Source organism: Archocentrus centrarchus, unplaced genomic scaffold (assembly GCF_007364275.1).
Source record: "Archocentrus centrarchus isolate MPI-CPG fArcCen1 unplaced genomic scaffold, fArcCen1 scaffold_89_ctg1, whole genome shotgun sequence".
Classification (NCBI taxonomy): domain Eukaryota; kingdom Metazoa; phylum Chordata; class Actinopteri; order Cichliformes; family Cichlidae; genus Archocentrus; species Archocentrus centrarchus.
Window position 1 is genome coordinate 35,236 of NW_022060298.1, and position 24,318 is coordinate 59,553.

Consider the following 24,318-nt stretch of genomic DNA (forward strand, 5'->3'; position numbering starts at 1 on the left):
TGAAACTCCAATTTAGCTTTAGCTGCTTCAGCCTTAGCTCTTGCTTTAGCTGCGGCCAAGCCGACTGAGGAGCATGTAGATGACCGTGAGGCTACGGAACGGACGTGGTACACTGTATTTTGATACATGTCCTTATTTGATTGCCCATCACTTGCCTTCTCTTCATTATCTTTGTTGTCCATGGCTCAGAAGTTGTCTTTTTCCTTTGTCTATTCTGCATGGGACGGCTTTTTACTGTCCTGGCCTCGCTAAGCACTGTGACTTTTAGCAGTAACTCAGCTATACAGGTAGCTAAACACTTTCCCATCCGTCCACCAAGAAGCACTCCATTTGGTTCTTTAGCAGGGTTTAATGAGAATCGTGTAAAACTGTAACACACAAAGGTACAGAAAATGAATGCCAGCTAGGCTAACACATTGGGCTAACACAAGTAAAAATGTCTATCTTCCCATAAACATGACAACGAGTTACAAATTATGATTTATATGACAAGCAAATTAGAACAGTACTTACAGCCGATGCCGTTTCTTCTTTTTTTGCACTTAGATTAAAGAAAACACAACAAAAAAGGCTTCTTTCAGAGCACACGGATCAACCGGCCCTCTTCCTCTCTGGTAAACAAGCCACAGCAATAAAGGTAACCACAAGATGGCGTCAGCGAACTAGCAATAGACAAAACTACAACATTTGCCACTAGGTGGCCCCAGCAGATGAACCCAATACTGAACAACATTAAATTAAACAGGTTTCACTACAGTGGAGATGAACCGTATTGTTTTGCACCAGCAGTTGTAAAATATCTTGGTATAATTCCATGTACAATGGAGGAATATTCGAATTATATTTGTTAAGGGAGTGTTGAGGAACGATACAACACCGCTTAGGTCGAGCACTCGAATGCTGAGATGTAGGTTTTATTGCATTAATCAAGCCAACGTTGCCCCCTACTGGGCATAACAGGACATAGCTGGAAAGCTACCTCTACAATATGAAAATAGGTTAAGGCCGACACAGGCTACAGAAGGCCTAATTAAAATCAAATTAAAAAAAACTTTTTCCCGGGGTTCCCGGGAAATGGCTCGTCTTTTCCCGGGATTTGATTCATGTCATTTTTGGGAAAAATATTAAACCCTAGTTCTTAGATACTAAATTAATCCAAAAATGTCCACCCTGTCACCAAACCCTGCAAGACAGGTTGGACTCTGTATTGTATAGTTGGGATTTTATTTTATTTTATTACATATTTTGATTAGATGGTGATAATTTAAGAGTTCTTTGAACTTTTTTTTCTCACATAAGTCTCATACTTCTATAAAGGTCAATCATTGGTGAGTTTTGTGTTGTCTTTTTAGAGCAATGAGTCCAGGTGGAGCAGAGACAGCACGGCAATGTTGGGAACACCAAGATGCCCCAGACAGAGGAAGAGATGAAGACAGAAACACTGGAAAGAAGAAGAAGAAGAAGAAGAAAGGTATCCCTCAGCCCAGTGAGACGGGAAGGGGACACACACACACACACACACAAAACAGTGGCCCTCCACTGAGATGACTGAACCAGCAGTGGTTTGAGTTTGAGACCGCTGCTTCAAAGACTGTTTGTACCAAAGTGGTGGATCCAGTGTGAAAATGCCACAGTAGCTAGTAATTAGTGTGTCCTTCAACTTTGGGTCAAAACTTATTAATACAACCTCTACTTGATGAAATGGTCTGGCACACACACGCATGCTCAGATGTGTCATCAAAGACAAACTCGCTTTGGTTAATTGGACACATTAATTTGGAGTTCTGGTGACAATTTTTATACTTTATTCTTTTAAAAAATACAATTCATAGAAAACAGTAAAAAAAACAAAACAGGGGAATATCACAGTGTACTCAAATACACATAAACATACACAAACACAGTACGAGGCATTTCAGAGAGTTTGGATCTTTGCATTTGTATAAATGAAGTCCAGTTTTGGTTCTTTATCCATCACAGCTTTAATATACAAACAGTCCACAGAAAGGTGGTTTTAATGGCACAGCTGTTATTTTCTATATGCAAACCTGTTTATTTCCAATAACGCCTCCATGCTGCTCATTGTGTGCTTCTTTTATTTATTATTTCATAAATTTCCATTCAGTAAATATGATATAGTCATATATCAGGATCATCATAAGTACAGTGGAAGGCTTTTCAAATATATCGCCCAGCTTTAAACGCCTCTGTTAGCAGAGCTCTGACCAAACTGTGGTTACTGCTGCTGGAGAAAGAGGGACAAAAGTTTTGGCAATCAGTTGTTCAAATTTTCTGATCTTTCTCGTGTGTGTAAGTAAGTAAACTTTGATTATTTAAGGCTTTTCAGAGACAGTCACAAAGCGCTGTACATGCTAAATGCAAAACAAAACAAAAACAGTAATAAAACACCATAATAGCTAAAAACTAATAATTCAAGTTAGGGAGCACAAGTGGCACAGCCTTGGTGCCACTGACTGAAAGCCCCCCCGCCAGTCCTTAGTGGTCTGCGGGGAACAACTAACAAATTCTAAGCCTGCGAACAAAGACAGTGAGAAGCAGTATATTTTACGAGAAGCTGGAGCCTGGCTGTTTAATGTTCTGTATGTGAAAATGAAAGTTTTAAAATGAATCCTAAAATTAAGTGGGACTCAATGTAAGGAATGTAAAATCGGAGTAATGTGCGCTTGCTTGCTGGAATGTGTTAATAATCTGGCTGCAGCGTTTTGTATTGCTTAGAGACATTAAAGAGATGATTTGTCCAAGCCAGTAAACAGGACATTACAATAATCTTAACACAAAGACACAAATACATGAATTATTTTTTCCAGATCAGCCTTGGAGACCATATGTCGTAACTTAGAGATGTTCCTTAAATGAAAGAAGCAGGACGGAGACAGAGATCTGACATGAGTCAAAGCTCAAAGAGGAATCGATTATTACACCAAGATTACGGATGCTGGACTTAGTGGTGGGACAAAAAGAGGCAAGAGCCTGACTGATTTGCAGCTATAGATCAGGAGGGGCTATCATCATAGTCTCAGTCTTATTGGCATTTAAAACAAGGTAATTACTGTAGAGCCACTCACTGATCCGGGTTAAACACTGGACTAGGGTGGACAACCTATCCAGCTACTGGGGCTTTAAAGACATATAGAGCTGAATGTCATCAGTGTATAAATGGTAAGAAATTAACTTAAAAGTTTGAATGAAGCCAGCTAAAGGGAGCATGTAAAAAGAAAAATAATGGACCCAGGACTGAACCCTGTGGGACCCCACAGTTTAGGGAGGCAATGGTGGAACTAAATTTGCTGGTCCTAACAGAGAACGTCCTATCTGATAAATACGAGGAAAACCAGTCTAGTGCTGAGCCAGAGATAGCAGCCAAAACCCTAAGCCTGTTAAATGTTATGATCCATGGTATCAAAGGCTGCACTGACAGAGCAATGACTAGTTTTCAAAGGAGCAACATGATTGAGAATGGTGTTCATTAAAAGAGTTAACAAGGAGCTCAACATTATCTCCAGGATGAGCTAAAAATTGAAAAGAGAAGAAAACTCAGATAAAATAGAATCATCAATAAAACGTCTACGCTTAAGTTTCTATTATTTAATATCTTAACACTGGTCAGAATGCAGATAGAACCTTATAATTCTAAGGGGACAGTTTTCAGGACTAGCTTGGTAACTTCACCTCCAGCCAAACATGCTGCAGCTGCTTTATGTTATTAAGCAGCAGAAACACAGGGACTGATAAACCAACTATATCTGCAGCTGGATTAGATGGGGAAAAGATTCCGGATTAAAGGAAACATTAAAAGAAACTGATTTATGGTCCCTGAAGACAACTTCACTTATGTGCAGATGGTCACAGGTAACACCATAACTAAAGACCAAGTCCAAAGTATGTCCAGCAGTGTGGGCAGACCCAGATACATGAACAAAGTTAAAAGAGTCCATAACATGTTAATTACCATCATTTAGATGGAGGGAGCCTCCGGGTCATGTGCAGCAGGGCTGGGAACAGCGTCCGTCCAGCAGAGTAAGCTGTGCAGCAAAACTGGGTTCCTGCCACATTGAGCTGCAGGTTTCCACACTTTCAGATGGCAGCCCAGGCGGTAAACACGAGGAAGCATGGGGACAAGTCCAGCCCCGAACAGTCTCATACAAATCTGCCTGCTAGTGGCCCACAAACAAAGATCCTGTATATTCTTATCCTTCTCTCCAACACTGACAAAGCTGCACAAGAAAACCAGCTTTATCCTGAGGAGCTGTCAATGAGTCCACAAACAGATGGATCAGCTCTCTTTTCAGGCCTCTCACTTCTCCTTTTGTCCTGCACTTTGCTCCCTTTGCTTTTTCAGTTTGCTCAGATCTGCACTCTGTGCTGAGAAATCTCAGGCTTTCAGCTGACAGCTCTTTGGGCTTTTTTTTATGCTTGAATGAGTCATACGTCAGAGTGAAGTGGCTTAAACAAAAAACATTCCTCTGAAAGTGGTCAGAAGGAGTGGACTGAAAATGAGTGAAAAAGCAGCCAATGTCCAAAGAAGGACTCCAGAAAGCTGCACAACTGTCACTGAAGACCACTTAAGAATTAAAAGATGGTAATGAAGATTTCTTGTTCCATCTAATCCAGCTGCAGATGTGGTTGGTTTATCAGTCCCTGTGTTTCTGCTGCTTAATAACATAAAGCAGCTGCAGCATGTTTGGCTGGAGGTGACATCACCCTGAAAACACTGACACACAGATGCTCCACTGCCTCGTATTACATTATAATAACAGTTTACTGTGTGCAGGTGGTATTTATCACTCAGCCCATCAGTAACCTGAGTAAATATATTTAATCTAAAACACCAATGACATTTCATTTTTGTCCACACAGTTCAGATTGTATTGCTATATTTATTTATTATTTATTGCTATATTCCCATCCAATTTGGTCCCATCTTTACATGACAGGTCAGCTGCCTTCTCTCCTCCACCTGTCCCTCCTCTCCTCTTTCCCTTACCTTCCCACAGTGAGGAACGTCCTCCATGATGGAGGAGCTGCTGGAAAGTGCTCAGAGTTTCCTCCAGAGTGAGACCTCTGTCATAGCTCAGAGGATCTACGGCAGCAGAGAACTTCATGGACACTAAAAGGCTCAAACACACAACAACAACATCACACTGACTCCACTCTGACATCACTGATCAATAATCAAAGAACAGATCAAACTGATTGGAGTTGGATGAATGGAGCTTCTTCTGTTTGATCCTGGACCTGAGCTCTCCCTGCAGAGGAGACACAAGACAGTCAGAGACATACACACACACACACACACACACACACACACACACACACACACACACACACACACACACACATGCATGCACACACACACACACACACACACACACACCAGAAACCAAGGAAACAAACAAACCTTTAACTGTAAGAACAACTGTTTTGTATCTGTAGGCCAACCAGATGTTTTCCTCACTGCTGCTGACTTTACAGCTGTATTCTCCACTGTCTCCCTCTTTGGGCTGATCCAGGGTCAGTCTGAGGTCTCCAGTTGTCAGAGGGTCTTCATTCATCTTCGTTCGGTTCGTGTAATCTTGGTGCTGTTCTTCATGCTCTTCAGGACCTTCCTGATACACGTGGACCTTCTTTGATGGTTTGGGGTCTTTACGCCACCACTCCACTTTAGTGCCTTCAGGCAGGTTTTCTGTGGTTTGAAAGGGCAGCTGAACAGACTCCGCCCCCTCCTCCACCTCCACCTCCACCTGACAGACTGAGAAGACAACAAACACAACATGAGCTGTAAAGACAGCAGCAGGTTTGTAGGATTGTAAAGAAATTCTATTTTAACAACAAATCGCAGCAGACAGTCATCTCAATATGCTTTACACTGTAGACTCTACATTAATACAGAGAAACCCAGCAGTCAAAATGACCCCCTATGAGCAGCACTTGGTGACAGTGGGAAGGAAAAACTCCCTTTTAACAAAACCAGGCTCAGGAAGGGGCAGTCATCTGGTTGGGGGTGAATAAAAAGAAACCCTCAGTGCATCATGGGAACCCCTCAGCAGCCTAGGCCTATAGCAGCATAACTACGAGGTGGTTCAGGGTCACCTGATCCAGCCCTAACTATAAGCTTGATTAAAAAGGAAAGTTTTAAGCCTAATCTTAAAAACAGAGAGGGTGTCTGTCTCCTGAATCCAAGCTGGGAGCTGGTTCCACAGAAGAGGGGCCTGAAAGCTGAAGGCTCTGCCTCCCATTCTACTCTTAAGTATCTGAGGAACCACAAGTAAGCCAGCAGTCTGAGAGTGAAGTGCTCTGTTGGGGTGATATGGGACTATGAGGTCTTTGAGATAAGATGGGGCCTGATTATTGAAGACCTTGTAGGTGAGGAGAAGGATTTTAAATTTTAAACTTTTCTTTTGCTTTCATTTCCAAACCCAGCTGTGGTGATGCATGGCCCTAATTCTTAGCAGAACTGAGACAGGATGTTTTTGCTGTGTGTGTGTCTGTGTGTTGGTGCTGCATGTATTTACAGCACTGACCTTTGACCTTCAGCTCCACTTGTTTCTTCAGCAGGATGTTTCCCTCCCTGCTGTAGACGGTGCAGGTGTAGGTGCCATCATCGTTGTCTGTGGGGTATTTCAGGGTCAGACAGTCGTCATCAATCTCTGTTCGGTCGCTGTAATGTTTGTCCTGTTGTCCAGCTTGGTCAGCAGCATCTGGATATATGTGGACCATCCTATGTACATTGGTCCACTCCATTTTAGCTCCTTCAGGCAGACTAATGGTGGTTGTGAAGGGCAGCTTGATAGACTCCGCCCCTGACTCCACCTCCACCTGGGGGACTGAGAGGACAACATAGCACAACATGACTGATATGATAATATTTGCAGGGAAACATGTTTGATTCCTTCCAGTCTGAAATATGTTCTGTTGCTCCACTGAACAGTGACCACAAGCTAGTTCTGCTGAAACCACAGAGTGTTTCTCTCAGTAACAGCGTGACACCCTCCATCAGACAAGTTGTTAGGAGGTGCACAGATGAGGCTCTGCAGAACTGCTTAGTCTACAGACTAGACCAGACCAGACCATCTTACCAGCCAGGACAGTAAGCTGCTTTGAGGACAATAAACCTTGAATCACCAGTGACCTGAGAGAACTGCTTAGTAACATGAAGAAAGCCTTCAGGGAGGAGGGGAGGAGGCTGCAGCATGACCTGAGACTGAGGAAATGTGAGGATTCCTACAGAAGGAAGCTGGACACCAAACTCAGGCAGAACACACTGTGTGCACTGCAGTGAAGAACATCACCGGGTTTAAGGTGGAAGTCCGCAGAAAGAAAACAAGCTGAATAAATTCTTTGTTTTACTTCCTCCTCCCCACTTCTCCCCCTTTTCACCCCCAAGTGAATTCTGTGGATCGGCCCCCTCCACATCTGAGAAACACCCCCTGTGACTTCTGGAGCCTATCCCAGCTGCCATAGAGGTGAGAGGTGAGGTACACCTTGGACAAGCACCAAATATGGTTTGTTGTAAAGGTCTGACTGTGCTGAGTCCATCAGTATCTGATGTGTGGCTGCATCAGGTATAGTCATAGTTTTACATTAAAAAGTGTACGACATGGTCCAAGTAAAATACACTGGTGTGTGAAACACACTGACTCAGCTGATGCAGATTTTCAGTTCCTGTTGTCATCAGTATAAAGAAGCCAGTAAACCTTCAGGGATATGGACCTGTCCAGTTAGGGAGCGTAAACATTCACCTGCTTTGGTGATAAATGAAGTAGCAAGAGGTGCACTGGACAGGCAAAACCAAGACAGCCTCTAACAGGGAGGGTTTTGGAGGCAGTGCTCTCTAGATGGTCCATTCAGGTTGTGCAGCTCCTCCAGGGTGGCACATCCACGCATATTTCTCAAGAGAGTGGAGGACATACCAGTGTCTGCTCTTTTGTGAAGGAGAAACAGGAGGAAAGGTCGGACCTTGTGTTTGTGCAGTGGGCTCTGCCTGGTGTGAGATAACACCCAGCCACATGTGGCCAATGTGTGCAGGCAGTTCCTGGGTGATGAAGACAGAGATGCTGCTGACTGGAACTCATATCCTCCAGACCAGAATCAATCCAGTACCTCTGGGATGTTACGCATCAGTGTGTCCAAAGCAACCACACAGCACCACCGACTGTCCAGGAGCTCTCTGATCCTTGTTCCAGGAAAGGGAGGAGATCCCCTGAACACCATCACTTGTGTCATCAGCAGCATGCCCAGATGTTATCAGGAGTGCATACGAGCATACTGGGGCCAGGCACATTACCAAGCCACACTGTGACACCAACTGGGTCACCTCGAGATTTCAGTGTTTACTTGTTATTTTTATTTTAAAAACAAACTAATGAATCTGGCCTGGACAAAAATGATGGACCCTTAACCTGTCCACAGGTGTTCTGGCCCACCCCTCCTGATCAAACTGCTTCAGCTGTCTCAGGTCTGCAGGTTCATTCTCCAGACTGCAGGTTTCAGCTGCTTCCACAGATGCTCAGCAGCACTCAGCACTCAGGGCTTCAGAACAGTTTAATGTTTCGTTCTGAGTCATTCCTGTTTTCAGCTGCGTTTGTTGGAGGATCGATGACCTGAGACTGACACAAAGCTTTCTGACACTGGGCAGCACATTTCACTCCAGAGTTCCTGACGCTGAAGTTTGTTGTAGAGTTTAGTGGATTTGGGAGTTCATGTTTTTCTTTGTTTCTCCCTGTTGATGTTCATGTGAGTCCTTAATATTACACACATTAGCACATAGTGCTGCTGTCTGTGAACAGTTGGTTGTTGAATAAAATTTTTAAACTGTATCTTTTTTATTACACAATAGTCACTCTTACACCTGACAAAGTATGAAAAACTAAAACTAAACAAAAACTAAGCAAGAAATAAAAAATAAAAAAAATAATAAAAACCACTCTGAAATCTAATTGTAAAATTAAAAACTATTATAACACTGATCAATATCTTGCCCTGTGACACATCAGCATTGTGACTGGGTGAGTCAGGGATCAAACCGCTGACCTCCTGATTGGTAGATGTACTGCTCCACTTCCTGTGGCACAGCTGAAATGCTCTGCTTTTCTTTACAAATATCTAGTTTACAAATAATGGTGTTATTGAAGACTAAGGTGACTAATGGTTAGAAAACCTTCATCTAAGTATCTCTATATACAGAGGACTGACCTTTGACATTCAGCGCCACTTGCTTCCTCATCAGGATGTTTCCCCCCCTCCCACTGTAAACGGTGCAGGTGTAGGTGTCTCTGTCTGTGTTTACGGGGTGTTTCAGGGTCAGACTGAGGTCACCAGTTCTCAGCAGGCCATTATTCACTGCTGTTCGGTCTTTATATGACTGGTCCTGCTCCTCAGGCTGATCATGGTAGTTCTGAGACACATGGACTGTCCTGTATGAATTATTCTTCCACTCCACTTTGGCATCTTCAGGCAGAAGAACTGTGGATTTGAAGGGTAGCTGGAAGGACTCCACCCCTGAATCCACCTTCACCGGTAAGACTGAGAAGACAACAAAGCACAACATGAGCTGTACAGACATCAGCAGCACTCAGCACATTTTCTTTGACTGGATAAAGTGAAATATTTGCAGTGAAAATATATACTATATTTACTCGTCTGCCTTCACACACATGAACCTGAGTAACATCTATTCTTAATCCAGGGGGTTTAATATGATGTGGGCCCACGCTTTGCTGCTGTAACAGCTTCAGCTCTTCTGGGAAGTCTTTCCACAGGTTTAGGAGTGTTTATGGGAATTTCTGACCATTCTTCCAGAAGCACATCTGTGAGGTCAGACACTGATGTTGGAGAGAAGGCCTGGCTCACAGGCTCTGCTCTGATTCATCAGGCTGAGATCAGGACTCTGTGCAGGCCAGTCAAGTTCTTCCACACCAAACTGGCTCATCCATGTCTTTATGGAGCTGCTTTGTGCTCTGGCGTGCAGTCATGTTGGAACAGGAAGGGGCCATCCCCAAACCGTTCCCACAGAGTTGGGAGCATCAAATCATCCAAAGCATCTTGGTATGCTGAAGCATTAAGAGCTCCTTTCACTGGAACTAAGGCTTCTTTTCCATTAGTACCTAGTCAACGTGGGTCGACACCTGGGTTATTATAGTTAATGAAAACAAATGCAATAATGAAAATTGAAATTGAAAAAACATTGTTGTTAACTGAAATAAATAAAAACTATGATTAAAAGGAAAAAACAATAACTAACTAAAACTAACTGAAATTAGAGATAAACTGATTTTCATTTTCTTGTTTGTCATTTTTTTAAAGCCTTGTAGCTCTCCGAGTTTAAGCTGGGAGCGCCACTGGGCAGCTGTGTGCGTGCTGGTCCTCCAAGTAATGGCAGCGGTCTGCAGAGGAAGCGGCAGAGTCCCATATGGAGTTTTTTTGAGTATGATAGCACAGACAGAATCGAGAGTCTTGTTGTGGATGAAGAAAAATGTGTGGAACACGTCTCAGTCAGGAAAAACCACCAACATCAAAGTCCACCTGAGAAGCGCACAGCGGCTACAGAAACCGCTCTGATCCTACGAGATAACCTGATGTTCACCTCTGGAGAAACGTGACTACTCGTCGGGTCCACTCAGCCCGCAACATTGTGATTAACCTGTTCAGTCCTTGTGCATTTCTGGCTGCTTTATAAAGTCAGAGAATAACAATCAGGAATAATAATCAAAGCATCAATATAAGGACTCACAAATGTCAGCAAATTCCTGGAGGGAGACTGCTGAAACTATCAGAATGGTCGTGAGGGAATGAAGGAAGTGAACAAACAGGGACAAATATGTTTGCAGCCAAAAAACTGAGCACAAAGAGCGAGGACCAAAAAAAGTCCCAGCCGGCACCGCATATAAAACACCAGCACGCAACCACAAGGTAATTAACACACAATCCAGCTACACAAGCAGAAATGTGGACATGAGGTCGGACACTTTGTAGGTTGTGTACAGAGGCCGAAAAGACCCTACAAGTCTAATTAGAGCATCTAACCAAGCTAGCTCCAAAAAGCCTGGAAAAGATTGTGCACATGGGAAGTTCATTCTTTGGTCAGATGAGATAAAACTTTAGCTGTTTGGCCACAGAGACGCTGCTCATGTTTGGAGAAACAACACCCTCCCCACAGTGGAGGTGGAGTCAGAGTCTGTTGGATAAAACCTGCCAGGTTAGGGTCACAGAGTCTGTTACCATGGTAACTGACTCAGAGTTGGAGTTAGCTCTTTCTGGAACCGAAAACCTGAGTTTCCTCATTTTCCTGGAACAGGACCCTGGTGAAGAGCGACCTCCAGAAGACCAAAGTGAAGGTTACTGACTGGCTTGCAAATACTTGAATCTCACTGGAAACCTGTGGAGTGACCTGAAGACCAAGAAGACCATCAGATCTGGAGGAGCTGGAGAGAATTCCTGAAGAAGAATGAGCTGGGATTGCTCAGGTGTGGAGTGGAAAACTACAGCAAAGGACTGCAGGCTGTTATCCAACAAAACTGATACACAACTGAAAATTAGCAACAGGGTAGCTAATTATTCCAAACCTGGTTGTTTTTGTTTCTGAGTGCAAAGTAAAAAATGTAAACATCCAAAACTAAACTAGGATTTTGGAAACATCCATCCATCCATCCATCCATCCATTTTCTTCCGCTTATCCGGGGCCGGGTCGCGGGGGCAGAAGCCTAAGCAGAGAAGCCCAGGCTTCCCTCTCCCAAGCCACTTCCTCCAGCTCATCTGGAGGGACCCCAAGGCGTTCCCAGGCCAGCCGAGATATATAATCTCTCCAGCGTGTCCTGGGTCTACCACGGGGCCTCTTCCCGGTGGGACATGCCCGGAACACCTCACCCAGGAGGCGGCCAGGAGGCATCCTAATCAGATACCCAAGCCACCTCAACTGGCTCCTTTCGATGTGGAGGAGCAGCGGCTCTACTCTGAGCCCCTCCTGGATGGCCGCACTCCTCACCTTATCTCTAAGGGAGAGGCCAGCCACCCTTCGAAGGAAACTCATTTCTGCCGCTTGTATTCGCGATCTTATTCTTTCGGTCACTACCCAAAGCTCGTGACCATAGGTGAGGGTAGGAATGTAGATCGACCGGTAAATCGAGAGCTTCGCTTTTACGCTAAGCTCCCTCTTCACCACGACTGACCGGTGCAGCGTCCGCATCACTGCAGAAGCAGCCCCGATCCGCCTGTCGATCTCCCGTTCCCTTCTCCCATCACTCGTGAACAAGACCCCGAGATACTTAAACTCCTCCACTTGAGGCATGAACTCGTTCCTGAGCCGGAGATGGCACTCCACCCTTTTCCGGCTGAGGACCATGGCCTCAGACTTAGAGGTGCTGATTCTCATGCCAGCCGCTTCACACTCGGCTGCGAACCGTACCACTGCGAGCTGGAGGCCCCCCCCTGATGAAGCCAACAGAACCGCATCATCTGCAAAAAGCAGAGATGAGACTCTGCCTTCCGCCACCTGGCTACGCCTAGAAATTCTGTCCATAAAAATTATGAACAGAATCGGTGACAAAGGGCAGCCCTGATGGAGTCCAACACCCACAGGAAACGAATCCGATTTATTACCGGCTATACAGACCAAGCTCTCACTGTGGTTGTACAAGGACTGAATGGCCCGCAACAATGGGCCAGACACCCCATACTCCCGCAGAACCTCCCAAAGAACACCCCGAGGGACACGGTCGAATGCCTTCTCCAAGTCCACAAACTGGTTGGGCAAACTCCCACGCACACTCGAATATCCTTGAGAGGATAAAGAGCTGGTCCAGCGTTCCACGACCAGGACGAAAACCGCATTGTTCCTCCTGAATCCGAGGTTCGACTAACGGATGCACCCTCCTTTCCAACACCCTGGCATAGACCTTACCGGGGAGGCTGAGTAGTGTGATCCCCTGAAAGTTGGAGCACACCCTCCGGTCTCCCTTCTTAAAGATGGGGACCACACCCCGGTCTGCCAATCCAATGGCACTGCCCCAGATCTCCACGCGATGTTGCAGAGGCGTGTCAACCAAGACAGCCCTTCAACATCCAGAGCCTTCAGGAACTCAGGGCGAATCTCGTCCACCCCAGGGGCTCTGCCACCAAGGAGTTGTTTAACTACCTCAGTGACCTCACCCCCAGTGATGGTCAAGTCATCCCCCTCATCCCCAGACTCTGCTTCCACTACAGAAGGCATGTCAGTGGGATTCAGAAGGTCCTCGAAGTATTCCTTCCACCGTCCGACTATAGCCTCAGTTGAAGTCAGCAGCACCCCCCCCCCCCCCCCCCCCCCCCCCGCACTATAAACAGTGTGAGTGAAGCACTGCTTTCCCCTCCTGAGTCGCCTGACGGTTTGCCAGAATCGCTTCGATGCCGTCCGAAAGTCTTTTTCCATAGCCTCACCGAACTCCTCCCACACCCGAGTTTTTGCTTTGGCCACTACCCGAGCTGCATTCCGCTTGGCCTGTCGATACCTGTCAGCTGCCTCCGAAGTCCCACAGGCTAACCAAGCCCGATAGGACTCTTTCTTCAGCTTGATGGCTCCCTTCACCTCCGGTGACCACCATGTGGTTCGGGGGTTACCACCACGACAGGCACCAACCACCTTGCAGCCACAGCTCTGAGCAGCAGCCTCAACAATGGAGGTGCGGAACATGGTCCATTCGGACTCAATGTCCTCAGCCTCCCTCGGAATGCTGTCGAAGTTCTGCCGGAGGTGGGAGTTGAAGATCTCCCGGACTGGGGCTTCTGCCAGGCGTTCCCAGCGCACCCTCACAATACGTTTAGGTGTGCCAGGTCTGTCCAGCATCTTCCCCCGCCACCTGATCCAACTCACCACCAGGTGGTGATCAGTTGACAGCTCAGCTCCTCTCTTCACCCGAGTGTCCAGAACATACGGCCGCAGATCTGATGATACGATTACAAAATCGATCATCGACCTGCGACCTAGGGTGTCCTGGTGCCATGTGCACTTATGGACATCCTTATGTTCAAACACGGTGCTTGTTATGGACAAACTGTGGTTTGCACAGAAGTCCAATAACAAAACACCATTCGGGTTCAGATCGGGCAGGCCGTTCCTCCCAATCACGCCCCTCCAGGTCTCACTGTCATTGCCCACGTGAGCATTGAAGTCTCCCAGCAAGACTATGGAGTCACCAGATGGAGCACTCTCCAGCACCCCGCCCAGCAACTCCAAAAAGGGTGGGTACCCTGAACTGTCATTCGGCACATAAGCGCAAACAACAGTCAGGACCCGTTCCCCAGCCCGAAGGCGCAGGGAAACTACCCTCTCGTCCACCGGTGAAAACTCCGACGTACAGGCAGCAAGCCGGGGGGATACAAGAATACCCACCCCAGCTCGCCGCCTCTCACCGAGGGCAACTCCAGACTGGAACAGAGTCCAGCCCTTCTCCAGGAGACTGGTTCCAGAGCCCAGGCCATGCGTTGAGGTGAGCCCAACTATATCTAGCTGGTATCTCTCAACCTCACGCACCAGCTCAGGCTCCTTCCCCACCAGAGAGGTGACATTCCATGTCCCAATAGCCAGTTTCGATAGCCGGGGATCAGTCCGCCAGGGCCTCCGCCCTCGGCCACCGCCCGACACACACTGCACCCGACCCCTACAACACCTCCTGCGGGTGGTGGGCCTGCAGGAGGGCGGGCCCATGTAACCTCTTCGGGCACCACGGGCTAATGCCTGGCCACCAGACGCTCTCCCTCGAGCTCCCTCCCCAGGCCTGGCTCCAGGGTGGGGCCCCGGTAACCCTATCCCGGGCAGGGTAAACTGTTCCCTTGTTTTTTCACTCATAAGGGTCTTCTGAATTTTGGAAACACTGTTAAAAATTGCTTGTTTTGTTTAACTGCATTGGGAAACATTTTTCATATTTAAAGGGGGGGGTGACTCTGTCCTCATATGTGTAGCACTGACCTCTGACATGGAGCAAAACCTGTTTCTTCATCAGGATCTTTCCATCCTTGTTGTAGACGGTGCAGGTGTAGACGTTTCTGTCCCAGGATGAGGGGTGTTTCAGGGTCAGACTGAAGTCTCCAGGTTTCAGCAGTTTTCTCTTCATCTTCGTTCGTCCTTTGTATTCCTGGTCCTGTTCTTCAGGCTGGTCAGAGCCGCTCTGATACACGTGGACTTTCCTGTTCTTTCTGTCCTTCCACTCCACTTTAGCATCTTTCAGCAGGCGAACTCTGGTCTTGCAGGGCAGCTGGACAGACTCCACCCCTGAGTCCACCTCCACCTTGTAAACTGAGAAGACAACAAATCACAACATGATGACATCAGCAGCAGGTCTGATGGTCACATGACCTCCCTGTCCCCTCCTCCTAGTCTCAGATTGTGTGTCAGTTTGTTCCTGATGTGTTCCTGACTCGTTCTTTGGTAACTAGTCACAGCATCCTGTAAAGAGCTGCAGACATGTTGGATGAAGAGCAGAAGAACAGACACACTGAGCCTCCACAGTTGGCCACGTCTCACACACATCAGCACAGAAACCATGAAGATCTCATGTGTCTCCTCTGAACATCTGAAGCTCTCCACCACATGACTGAGCACAACTCAAGGAGGAACATTTACTGAAGCTGCTGCAACACTTCCTGTCAGCACATGTTTCCATGGCAGCCTGCTGTTTACCACTACAGAAGAAGAACAGGGCCAATTCCAGGAAGCAGGTTCAACAAACTCTGGGTTTATTTAATAAAAACTGTATTTTAATGGAGAATTTCATTATTTCTGCTGTTACTGGATAAAAAAGAGATTTACAGAAAAACTGCTTTAATGTTTCCAGTTTAACCATTTTAATCTGATCTGAGATCAGCTTCACTGATAGATGACGGCTCTCTGACAGCCACAGCAGAGATGTTTCACTGAGTTACTGTTAAAGGTCAAAGGTCAGTCACAGTTTCATGTTATAATGAATGTCTCAGCTTTATAGGTTTTAAATATTTCAGTCCAGTTTGGGAGGATGAGAAATTTTAATTAAAGAATGCAGATCGTGTCAGGAAAATGAATCCATTTTGAACGGATCCAGACTGGATGAGCTGGAAAATGACTGGAGTCTGAACTGGATCTGGACCTTATCCGATCTGAATCCCTGATCCTGATCCGTTTGGATCCTCCTGCTGTGCAGGTGGGCTCGGACACGGTTTGCTGATCCGTTATAGAGCCGATGATCAATGATTTAGGTGATTTTCAGTGAAAATATGTGGAGATTCATACTCTGAATTTCAGACTGCAGATCTTTCAAAATGTTGATTTCAGTCACTTTAAATCCATTTAGTTCAGTTTGAAGTCTTCAAATCATTTCAGCCTCATCTTCACTCAAACATTCTCATCATCTCCAGTATCCAGACATTTTTTCATCAGTAAGTTTTTCCAACACGACCAATCATTAATCATTGATCATTGATCAGTGTGTTCTGTGTCAGCAGCTTCATCCAGATCAGTGTGATGTAACAGTGATGCTACAGTAACTACAGTAAATGTTTCAGAGGAACTGACTGACAGTCTGACAGCTGCAGCTGCCTCATTATAAATGCGTGACATCATCGCTGTCTCCGTCCTTACGACGACTGTAAAAGCTTCATGTTACAAAATAACAAACTAACGTCTAACTGGGATTTCAGAGCTTGTAGAAACACAAACGTCTGCAGATGAATTCGCTCCTCTGACGCTCTGACAGCCACTTTATGAAGGAGGAAATGAATGGGAGTGTCAGACAGGTGGTTCAGGTGCAGCAGGAGGGGCGGAGTCAGAGAGACACTCAGAGGTTGTTGGATAAATCCTGCCAGGTTAGGGTCACAGAGTCTGTTACCATGGTGACTGACTCAGAGTTGGAGTCTGTTACCGTGGTAACTGACTCAGAGTTGGAGTTAGCTCTTTCTGGAACTGAAAACCAGAGTTTCTTCATTTTAGGGTCAACAAACCAGAGTTGGAGCTAAACCTGCTTCCTGGAAGAGGGCCCTGGGAGCTCTGTTCTGAACAATAGACACAGTGACCCCTCCCCCATAAGAGTAGTGTAGTAGGAGAGACTCACCTGACATGAAATACTGACGAAAATTAAATAAAAGACCTCCAAAAACCACAAGAAAAAGAACCAGGAGAACCAGGAGAGCTATGGCCCAGGATGGAAATTGTTCTGTGGAGACACATAAAAAACATGACTTTGACCCACCTCTATAGCACTGACCTCTGACCTGTAATCACCACACTGACCTTTGACCTGCAGCACTACTTTCTGTCTCAGGATGTCTTTGTCCCTGTAGATGGTGCAGATGTATCCTCCTGTGTCTCTCTGTGTGGGCTGTTTCAGGGTCAGACTGAGGTCTCCAGTTCTCAGCAGGTCGTTCATCTTTGTGCGTTCGAAGTAATGGCAGTGCTGATTTTCAGGGTTGTTACTGCTGTTTGAATACACATGGACCACCATGAGTTCTGGGTCATAGCGAGTCCACACCACCCTGGTGTCCTCGGGCAGGTCAGGTGGTGTTTTGCAGGGCAGGATGACAGACTCTGAGCCTTCCTCCACCTTCACCTTCACCTGCTGGTCTGAGAGGACAATAAACCACAATATGAGCTGTAGAAGCAGCAGCAGTCACACTGATGGGAACTGGAGCAGTGACACACACTCAGGTCTGAGTATCTACATACTAAATGTATTCACTGCAGGAAGGAATAAACAAGTTCCCATCTGAGAGAAACCATCATGCTGAAGGACTACAAAAAATGATCAGATGAAGGATGCTCAGCACCCTCTGAACTGATGGGATAACACTGTAGGCACACAACCTGTGGTGGACATCCAGCAACAAGTGGCTAACCCAGCACTGGCAACAGGGTCGTTCATTAGGTCCAGAAAAGGCATGAGATCCTCACAGTTTAATCTTTACTGATCATTCAGGAGCAGCAGAACACCTTTAACCAGGTGAGAAGGAGTCAGGAACACAGCAGGAACAGAGCTTTATCAAAAAGCAAAGTCTGAGGTTTCATCTTAGAAGTACAGAGATCAGTGATCTACACACAGCTGCTGCTCAGCTTCCTGTCTCTGATGTAACTGGTTGCAGGTTTACTGTGTATGCAGAAAACTATGAGATGTTATTTCTTCTGCTTTGTTGTCTCCTGTTTGGTGCTTCCATTAAGGTTACAGAACATCTGTGAAAGGTTACTGTTGATTTAATCAGGTCTGTCACCATGTTGAGGAAATACAGCCCTTTAGTTTGACCTCTGACCTTTGCCTAGAGTACTGACTTTTGACTTGTATTTACAGCAGGTGTTGGTGTTTGTTGCTGACCTTTGACCTGCAACTGTAAGTCTCTCAGTATCTTTTCTTGTCTTCCATCAGTGATGGAGCAGGTGTAGCTGCCGCTGTCAGTCAGTTGTGGGTTCCTCAGAGTGAGGCTGTAATTTCCAGTTTTAAGAGCATCAGACCTCACTGATGTGCGTCCGCTGTAATGCTGGTTCTGTCCTCTAAGATCATCTCCTCCTTTTTGGAGCAGGTGGACAGATTTGGGATCGAGATCACTGCGAGTCCACATCACTGCAGGATCGTCCTCAGGTGGAAACCCTGAGAACTGACAGGGCAGCAGGATGGACTTTTCTCCTGCATACACCTCCATCACCACAGCCAGGGCATGCTGGGAAACTGTGAGGACACACAAACAGATACACAAATGAACTGCAAGCTGTGGGTTTGAGTCCACATTTATCTGCAGGTTTATGTTCAGTAAAAAACATTTTTAAAAATTGTTCAAACATTTTACTATGCACACACACCTTACAATGGATATTTCTCGTGTAACTCCGAGGTTATAGCAGAGCTGAGTGAACGTTATCAAATGTAATATTTTAGCACATAAATGGAATATTCCTAAAGTGTTACATTCACTATGCTTCACTGGGAATCTTTCTGGGAAAAATCAAGTCTCATTAGGAGAGACAGCATCCATGTCACTTTGGGTGGAGCAGCTGTCACTTCAACAAATATGACTGAAGTTATTAAACTATGACAAACAGTTTCAATAGCAACAATTAGAAAAACAATGAAATATGAGACATTAGGCTGCTCTCTTCTGAATCTGGCTGCAGCAGGAAGATTACATTAGTCTCTGTAAATGAACCAGGCTGTCAGAATCCTCAAAGTGCAGCCGAGGAGGAGGAGTGGCAGCAATCTTTCAGAGACCCAAACACAATTATAATTTATTGGTCTCTCACAGTTAACTGGAAAATATAAAAAACTATTTTATTTGTTGTCTATTGTTGGGCTGCTCCTTACTCAGACTGATGTTTCAGAATTTTTATCTGATTTATTGCTCAGTTCAGACAATTTAAAGACATTTTAGGGGCTGATTTTTACATGTAGATGCTGAAAGCAACCTCCACACTGTATTTAACTGGAGAAAAAACCTAAAAGTCTATAAAAAGTTCTCCGTCGCTGCAATGGATTCCCTTTAACACTAAGTGGATCATTGCTGACATGTTTTTCCACGCCTCCACCGCTCTCTACCGTGTTTGTGTGTTGTGCTCGCTGTGCTGAGAATTTCAGCTGTTATTTTTTTCTCTATTTCAGCTCCCAGAGGGGATCACTATAACCGCAGTTTGCTAGCAAGCACTGCTATTAGCACTAGCGATCATCCAGTACCGGAATAACCCCTTCCCCGTCAAAATATTTTTTATACTTTAATCCCTGGTCAGTGACTAAATATAGACCTGCAGTAGAAACGTATTTAGGAGAATGCTTGTGAATATAAAGCATTACTAGATTACAATCTTGCAGCCCCCAGCTTTTCAACATAAACACTGATAACACAACAGCAGCAGTCAGCTGTTTTACGTGCAGTCTGTCTGCACAAGCGCAAAGAGGCGGAGCTGTTATAGAGATGGTGAGCTCAGGTGGAGCGTAAAGAAATGTTTTTCTAGCATCCAAACGAAGCTTTTTTCCCCTGTAACCTCCATTAAACCTTTACTGGGAAACAGCTGGAGGTCCTTCATCAACCACCTGATCAGTAAGTGAAGAAAAGAGAACTTTGTAGCTGCTCCATCCACCCTGTTTGTTTCACACAAGGAAAAACTGCAGTACAGAAGTTAAAATATGCAGATGAACTGTTAATATGAAAAAAGTATATATATATTAGTAATTCATGAGTCACTCAGTTCAGAACAATACTCTGGTGCAGAAAGTGTTAATATGTAAATTACAAATATAGATTTCCAAAGTATGATTATTGATTTGGCATTTTTTAAGCTAGAATCTGTTTCTTCCCCTTAAAGAACCACACATCACACAGAGCTCAGGTGAATATTGTTGATACTATGCTGAGGAGAGAGGTGAAGATCAGTGAGCAGCAGTGTGGCTTCATGTTGACAAGGAGCACTACAGATGTGATGTTTGCTTTGAGAGTGATGATGAAGAAGGTAGAGAAGGTCAGACGGAGCTTCACTGTGTCTTTGTGGATCCAGAGAAAGCAGATGATGGAGTGCTGACAGAGGAACTGTGGGACTGCAAGAGGAAGTCAGGAGTGATGTAGTACTATGTGAGGGTGGTGCAGGACATGTATGAGAACAGCAAAACAGTAGGGAGGTGGAAAGGTGAACATTCAAGGAGCAGAGATAATGAAGGTGGATGTGTTTAAACACCTGCAGCCAATTATCTAAAGCTATGGACAGCGCACAGGAGAGGTGAAGAAGAGAGTGTTGACAGGGTGGAGACGAGTGTCAGGAGTGATCTCCGACAGAAGGAGAGCAGCCAGAGTGAAAGTGAAAGGTTTACAGGATGTAGTGAGACCTGCTATGATGGATGGTTTGAAGATGGTGGCACTGACACTGATAGATGACGCCTCTCTGACAGCCACAGAGTGTGAGTTACTGTCAAAGGTCAGAGGTCGTCTCACAGTAAGTTCAAACTGCAGGGCAGCTCTCCAAGTCTGTAATAAATGTAAAGTTTTCTCAGTACAGCAACAACGTGCCTCAGCATTAGAAACATGTCGGTCTGTTTTGGGAGGATGAGCTGTTTTAAATGGAAACACGGCGCTGCTGCAGACCCACTTTCCTGATCTGTTACGAGCCTGTGACTCCCTCAGGCGGGTCCTGAGACTGTGTGACGTCATTTATTCTGTGAACACATGAACTCCTTTAATCCCCTTTTAAAGTCTTAAAGTCATTCCAGCCTCATCTTCTCTTAAAGGTTCACATCATGTCCAGATCCACCTGTGGCAGACATTTATCCATCAGAGTGACCACTGACTGATCCCTGATCAGGTGGCCTGAGTCTGCAGATCAGTTTGGTTTAAACTGACAGTCAGCAGCTGCATTACTGCGCAGAGTCAGAGGAACAAAGATGGACAGGACAGATCACGAGAACGATCCAGTGGAACCGGGATCGTTTTTCTGTTTCTGAAATGTAACAAGTTCACACAAAATGTTTTACAAATCTTCGCCGTTTACAGTGAACATGTGTCCCTGATCCAACTCACCTGAGTCAAATACATAAGTCATTAGCAGGACTCCGGCTTGACTGCATACTGAGGAGGTAACTCAGCCATTTGTTTCAGGTGATCAGGGACACCTCTAAAACCTGCAGGACACAGTCCTCGAGGCCTGGAGTTGAATACCCCTGGTCTATAGTCTGGCTGTAGTGTTGCAGTAATGATTCAGAGCTCAGCATGAATCCCAGACGTCTGTCCTTACGTCATGGATCTGACTGGTTGTGTTTGACACTAAAATAGCGACTTCCTGTGCTGATTTTTAATGAATTTTTCAATGTATTTTTCATACTGTATTACCTTTGGTGAATATGAGTGTTTTACACTTTCAATCTCTGTGGAATCCTAGAGTAAATTGTAATGGCACTCTGCACACATGCAGAGGGGGTCAGCCTGAAGCAAAATCTGTTGAGATTTCCATGTCAACTTCCAATGCTGATTTTTTTATGAATTTTTAAATATTTATTTTCATACTGTACTACCTTTGGTAAATATGAGTATATTACACTTTCAATTTCTGTGGATTCCTGCAGTTATTTGTGATGAAACTGGGTCCACATGCAGAGGGGGTCAGCCAGAGTGATAATCTGTTGAGATTTCCACGTCCTTGGTGAATTTTGTTCAGATTTGTTCTGTAATTTAAGTGGAGTCCTTAACTAGCCTTAGATGAAATTTCACACCCAGGTAGAGTGGATAAGGCAGAAGCTGAATATATAGAAAATTTTTATGTCAGCTATCAATAATAAGCTTTAATGGCCTTATAAAAAAATATAACCACACTGGACTGAGTTCATTAAATAGGCTCAGAATTATCCATTTATAATTACAATTGTGCAGTCCTATAACTTGACCCTGGGTTTATTTCTCATGATTTTCTGCATGAATATTAGCCACATCCATCCATCCATCCATCCTATTGCGCTTATTGTGTTAAGCATCGTGGGTGGAGGGCTGTCAGGCTGGAGCCTGTCGCAGATGTCTGCAAAATCAGCTGTGCAGGCCATGATGAAGACTTGAATAAATTTGTAATGAGAGCGAATCAAATTTCACACGACTAAAGGAACACATCTTTATTGAGGAAAAAAAATAGGACGTCTGGGGCTGTACTTCTCTTAATTTCGCCAAAAGAACACACACACACCACAACTTTGTCTAAAATCCATAATTTAATAAATGTGATTGTTATATGTCATAGTGTTTTACAGAACGCGAACACATATATAAATCAAAACAACTACAGGTTATTTTTGTTCCGCTGTACAGAAATTGGCAACGAAAGACGAGCATTACCATAAAGCTGAGGCTAGAAGCGCAAGAAAATTTAAGCGGCGGCTGTCTTGACCGCGGCTCAGAATTGACGGCTCACGTGACCGCGGTGATGTACACGCTGTGACACAGAGGACAAGTTCAGGTGAAGGATGAAGCAACAGAAAAATAACTGATTTGATCAGTTTAATAGAACCACAATCACTGGAAGCAGACTTCCGTTTTCAAATTCTTTTCCAGGTTTTATTCCCTGTACGACAGCAACGATCACGTAAACACACCACGGTTAGATTGCGTGTGTGTGATAATCAAACTGCGGTGTGAGAGCAGATTAAAAAGTTTCTGACCGTTGATGAAGAGCAGCAGCAGCAGCAGAGTCTTCATCCTCCTGCAGAAGAACTAGAACCGGCACAGAGTCCCGTTAAAACCGAACACACGAACAAAAACCACTCGTTACTTTCCTGCTTCCAACGCCCAAAGAAAAATGCTTTCGGTTTCACAGGAAGTTTCAGTGCACAGGAAACTGCAACAGATTCATGTGTGTGTGTGTGTGTTTCCCATATGGATCAGCAGGAGATCTCTCTTCCATACTCCTCTGTCTGCTAACAGGCTCTGATTGGAATCAGTGACAAACACAGAGCAGGGAGACATCTAGTGGTCGCGTAGAGATGTTCAGTCAACCCTCTGCTGTGAGATCACTGATGGAGCTCTCCCGGTACACTCCTGTTGTACCGGGAAACACACCAACGATCACTGCTGCTGTTCAGCAGGGCGAGATCACCACTGCATGAGACCTCCTCACAGGCTGAAGATGTACCTACTGCTGCTGTGCAGAGGGAACAACTCAGTGTGTGTGTGTGTGTGTGTGTGTGTGTGTGTGTATCATGTTCACTTTCTATTCAATAAAAATATTTTCTTATGAGATGATCTACTTAAAGCAGGTATGTCCAAAGCCTGGCCTGTGGACCAATCAGGGCCCGAGTTCAGATTTAATAAAGCCTGCAGGCTGTTTCTATTAATGTGTTATCTTGGATCAGCTGGCACAAACAATGAATACAACTCAGCGTGCAGCTCCTTGCTGCATTTGGAAAAATTACCCCTTACAGGGCACATATCATGCTTTTAAATCCTTCCTTTTCATATGTAAATCATTCACTTGTGGTCTTTATAAAGTAGAACTGCTTTGGTCTGAGATCCTCATTATTGCAGCTCCACAGACCCCTATTTACCCCTGTTCTGTCTCGTTTTGGTGCGGTCTCTTTAAATGTGAATGAGACATTTCACGCCCCACCCCCCTCCAGGTCGCAGACTGTTCCACTCCGCCCCGTTCGGCCATTTTTGTAGTTTAATAGCAGTGATACGATTATCTACCAGCAGAAAAACAAGCACTTTGAAGTGGCTCTGATACCAGGGGCGATGTGAGGAATCATGTCGGTTAATACACCAACAACCGAACATTTTGACTTGTCTACTTGCAACTTCAGCATAACTGAACTTGGACTCCAAAAATCACTGTGAGAAAAAAAAAATGGCAGATTGATG

General features: G+C 45.1%; 1 protein-coding gene across 1 annotated transcript; it reads right to left on the reverse strand.

Moving 5' to 3' along the window:
* Positions 1 to 1,859: 1,859 nt before the first annotated feature.
* LOC115777963 (uncharacterized) lies at positions 1,860 to 23,240 on the reverse strand. Its single transcript, XM_030725989.1, has 9 exons — positions 23,124 to 23,240; positions 18,324 to 18,674; positions 17,252 to 17,581; positions 17,073 to 17,174; positions 14,960 to 15,286; positions 9,214 to 9,543; positions 6,543 to 6,845; positions 5,420 to 5,770; positions 1,860 to 5,267 (listed from the first exon to the last, which is right to left on the reverse strand). Exons 1-9 carry the CDS (start codon positions 23,158 to 23,160, stop codon positions 5,206 to 5,208), a joined length of 2,193 nt encoding a protein of 730 aa, XP_030581849.1. The 5' UTR covers positions 23,161 to 23,240; the 3' UTR covers positions 1,860 to 5,205.
* Positions 23,241 to 24,318: the final 1,078 nt, after the last annotated feature.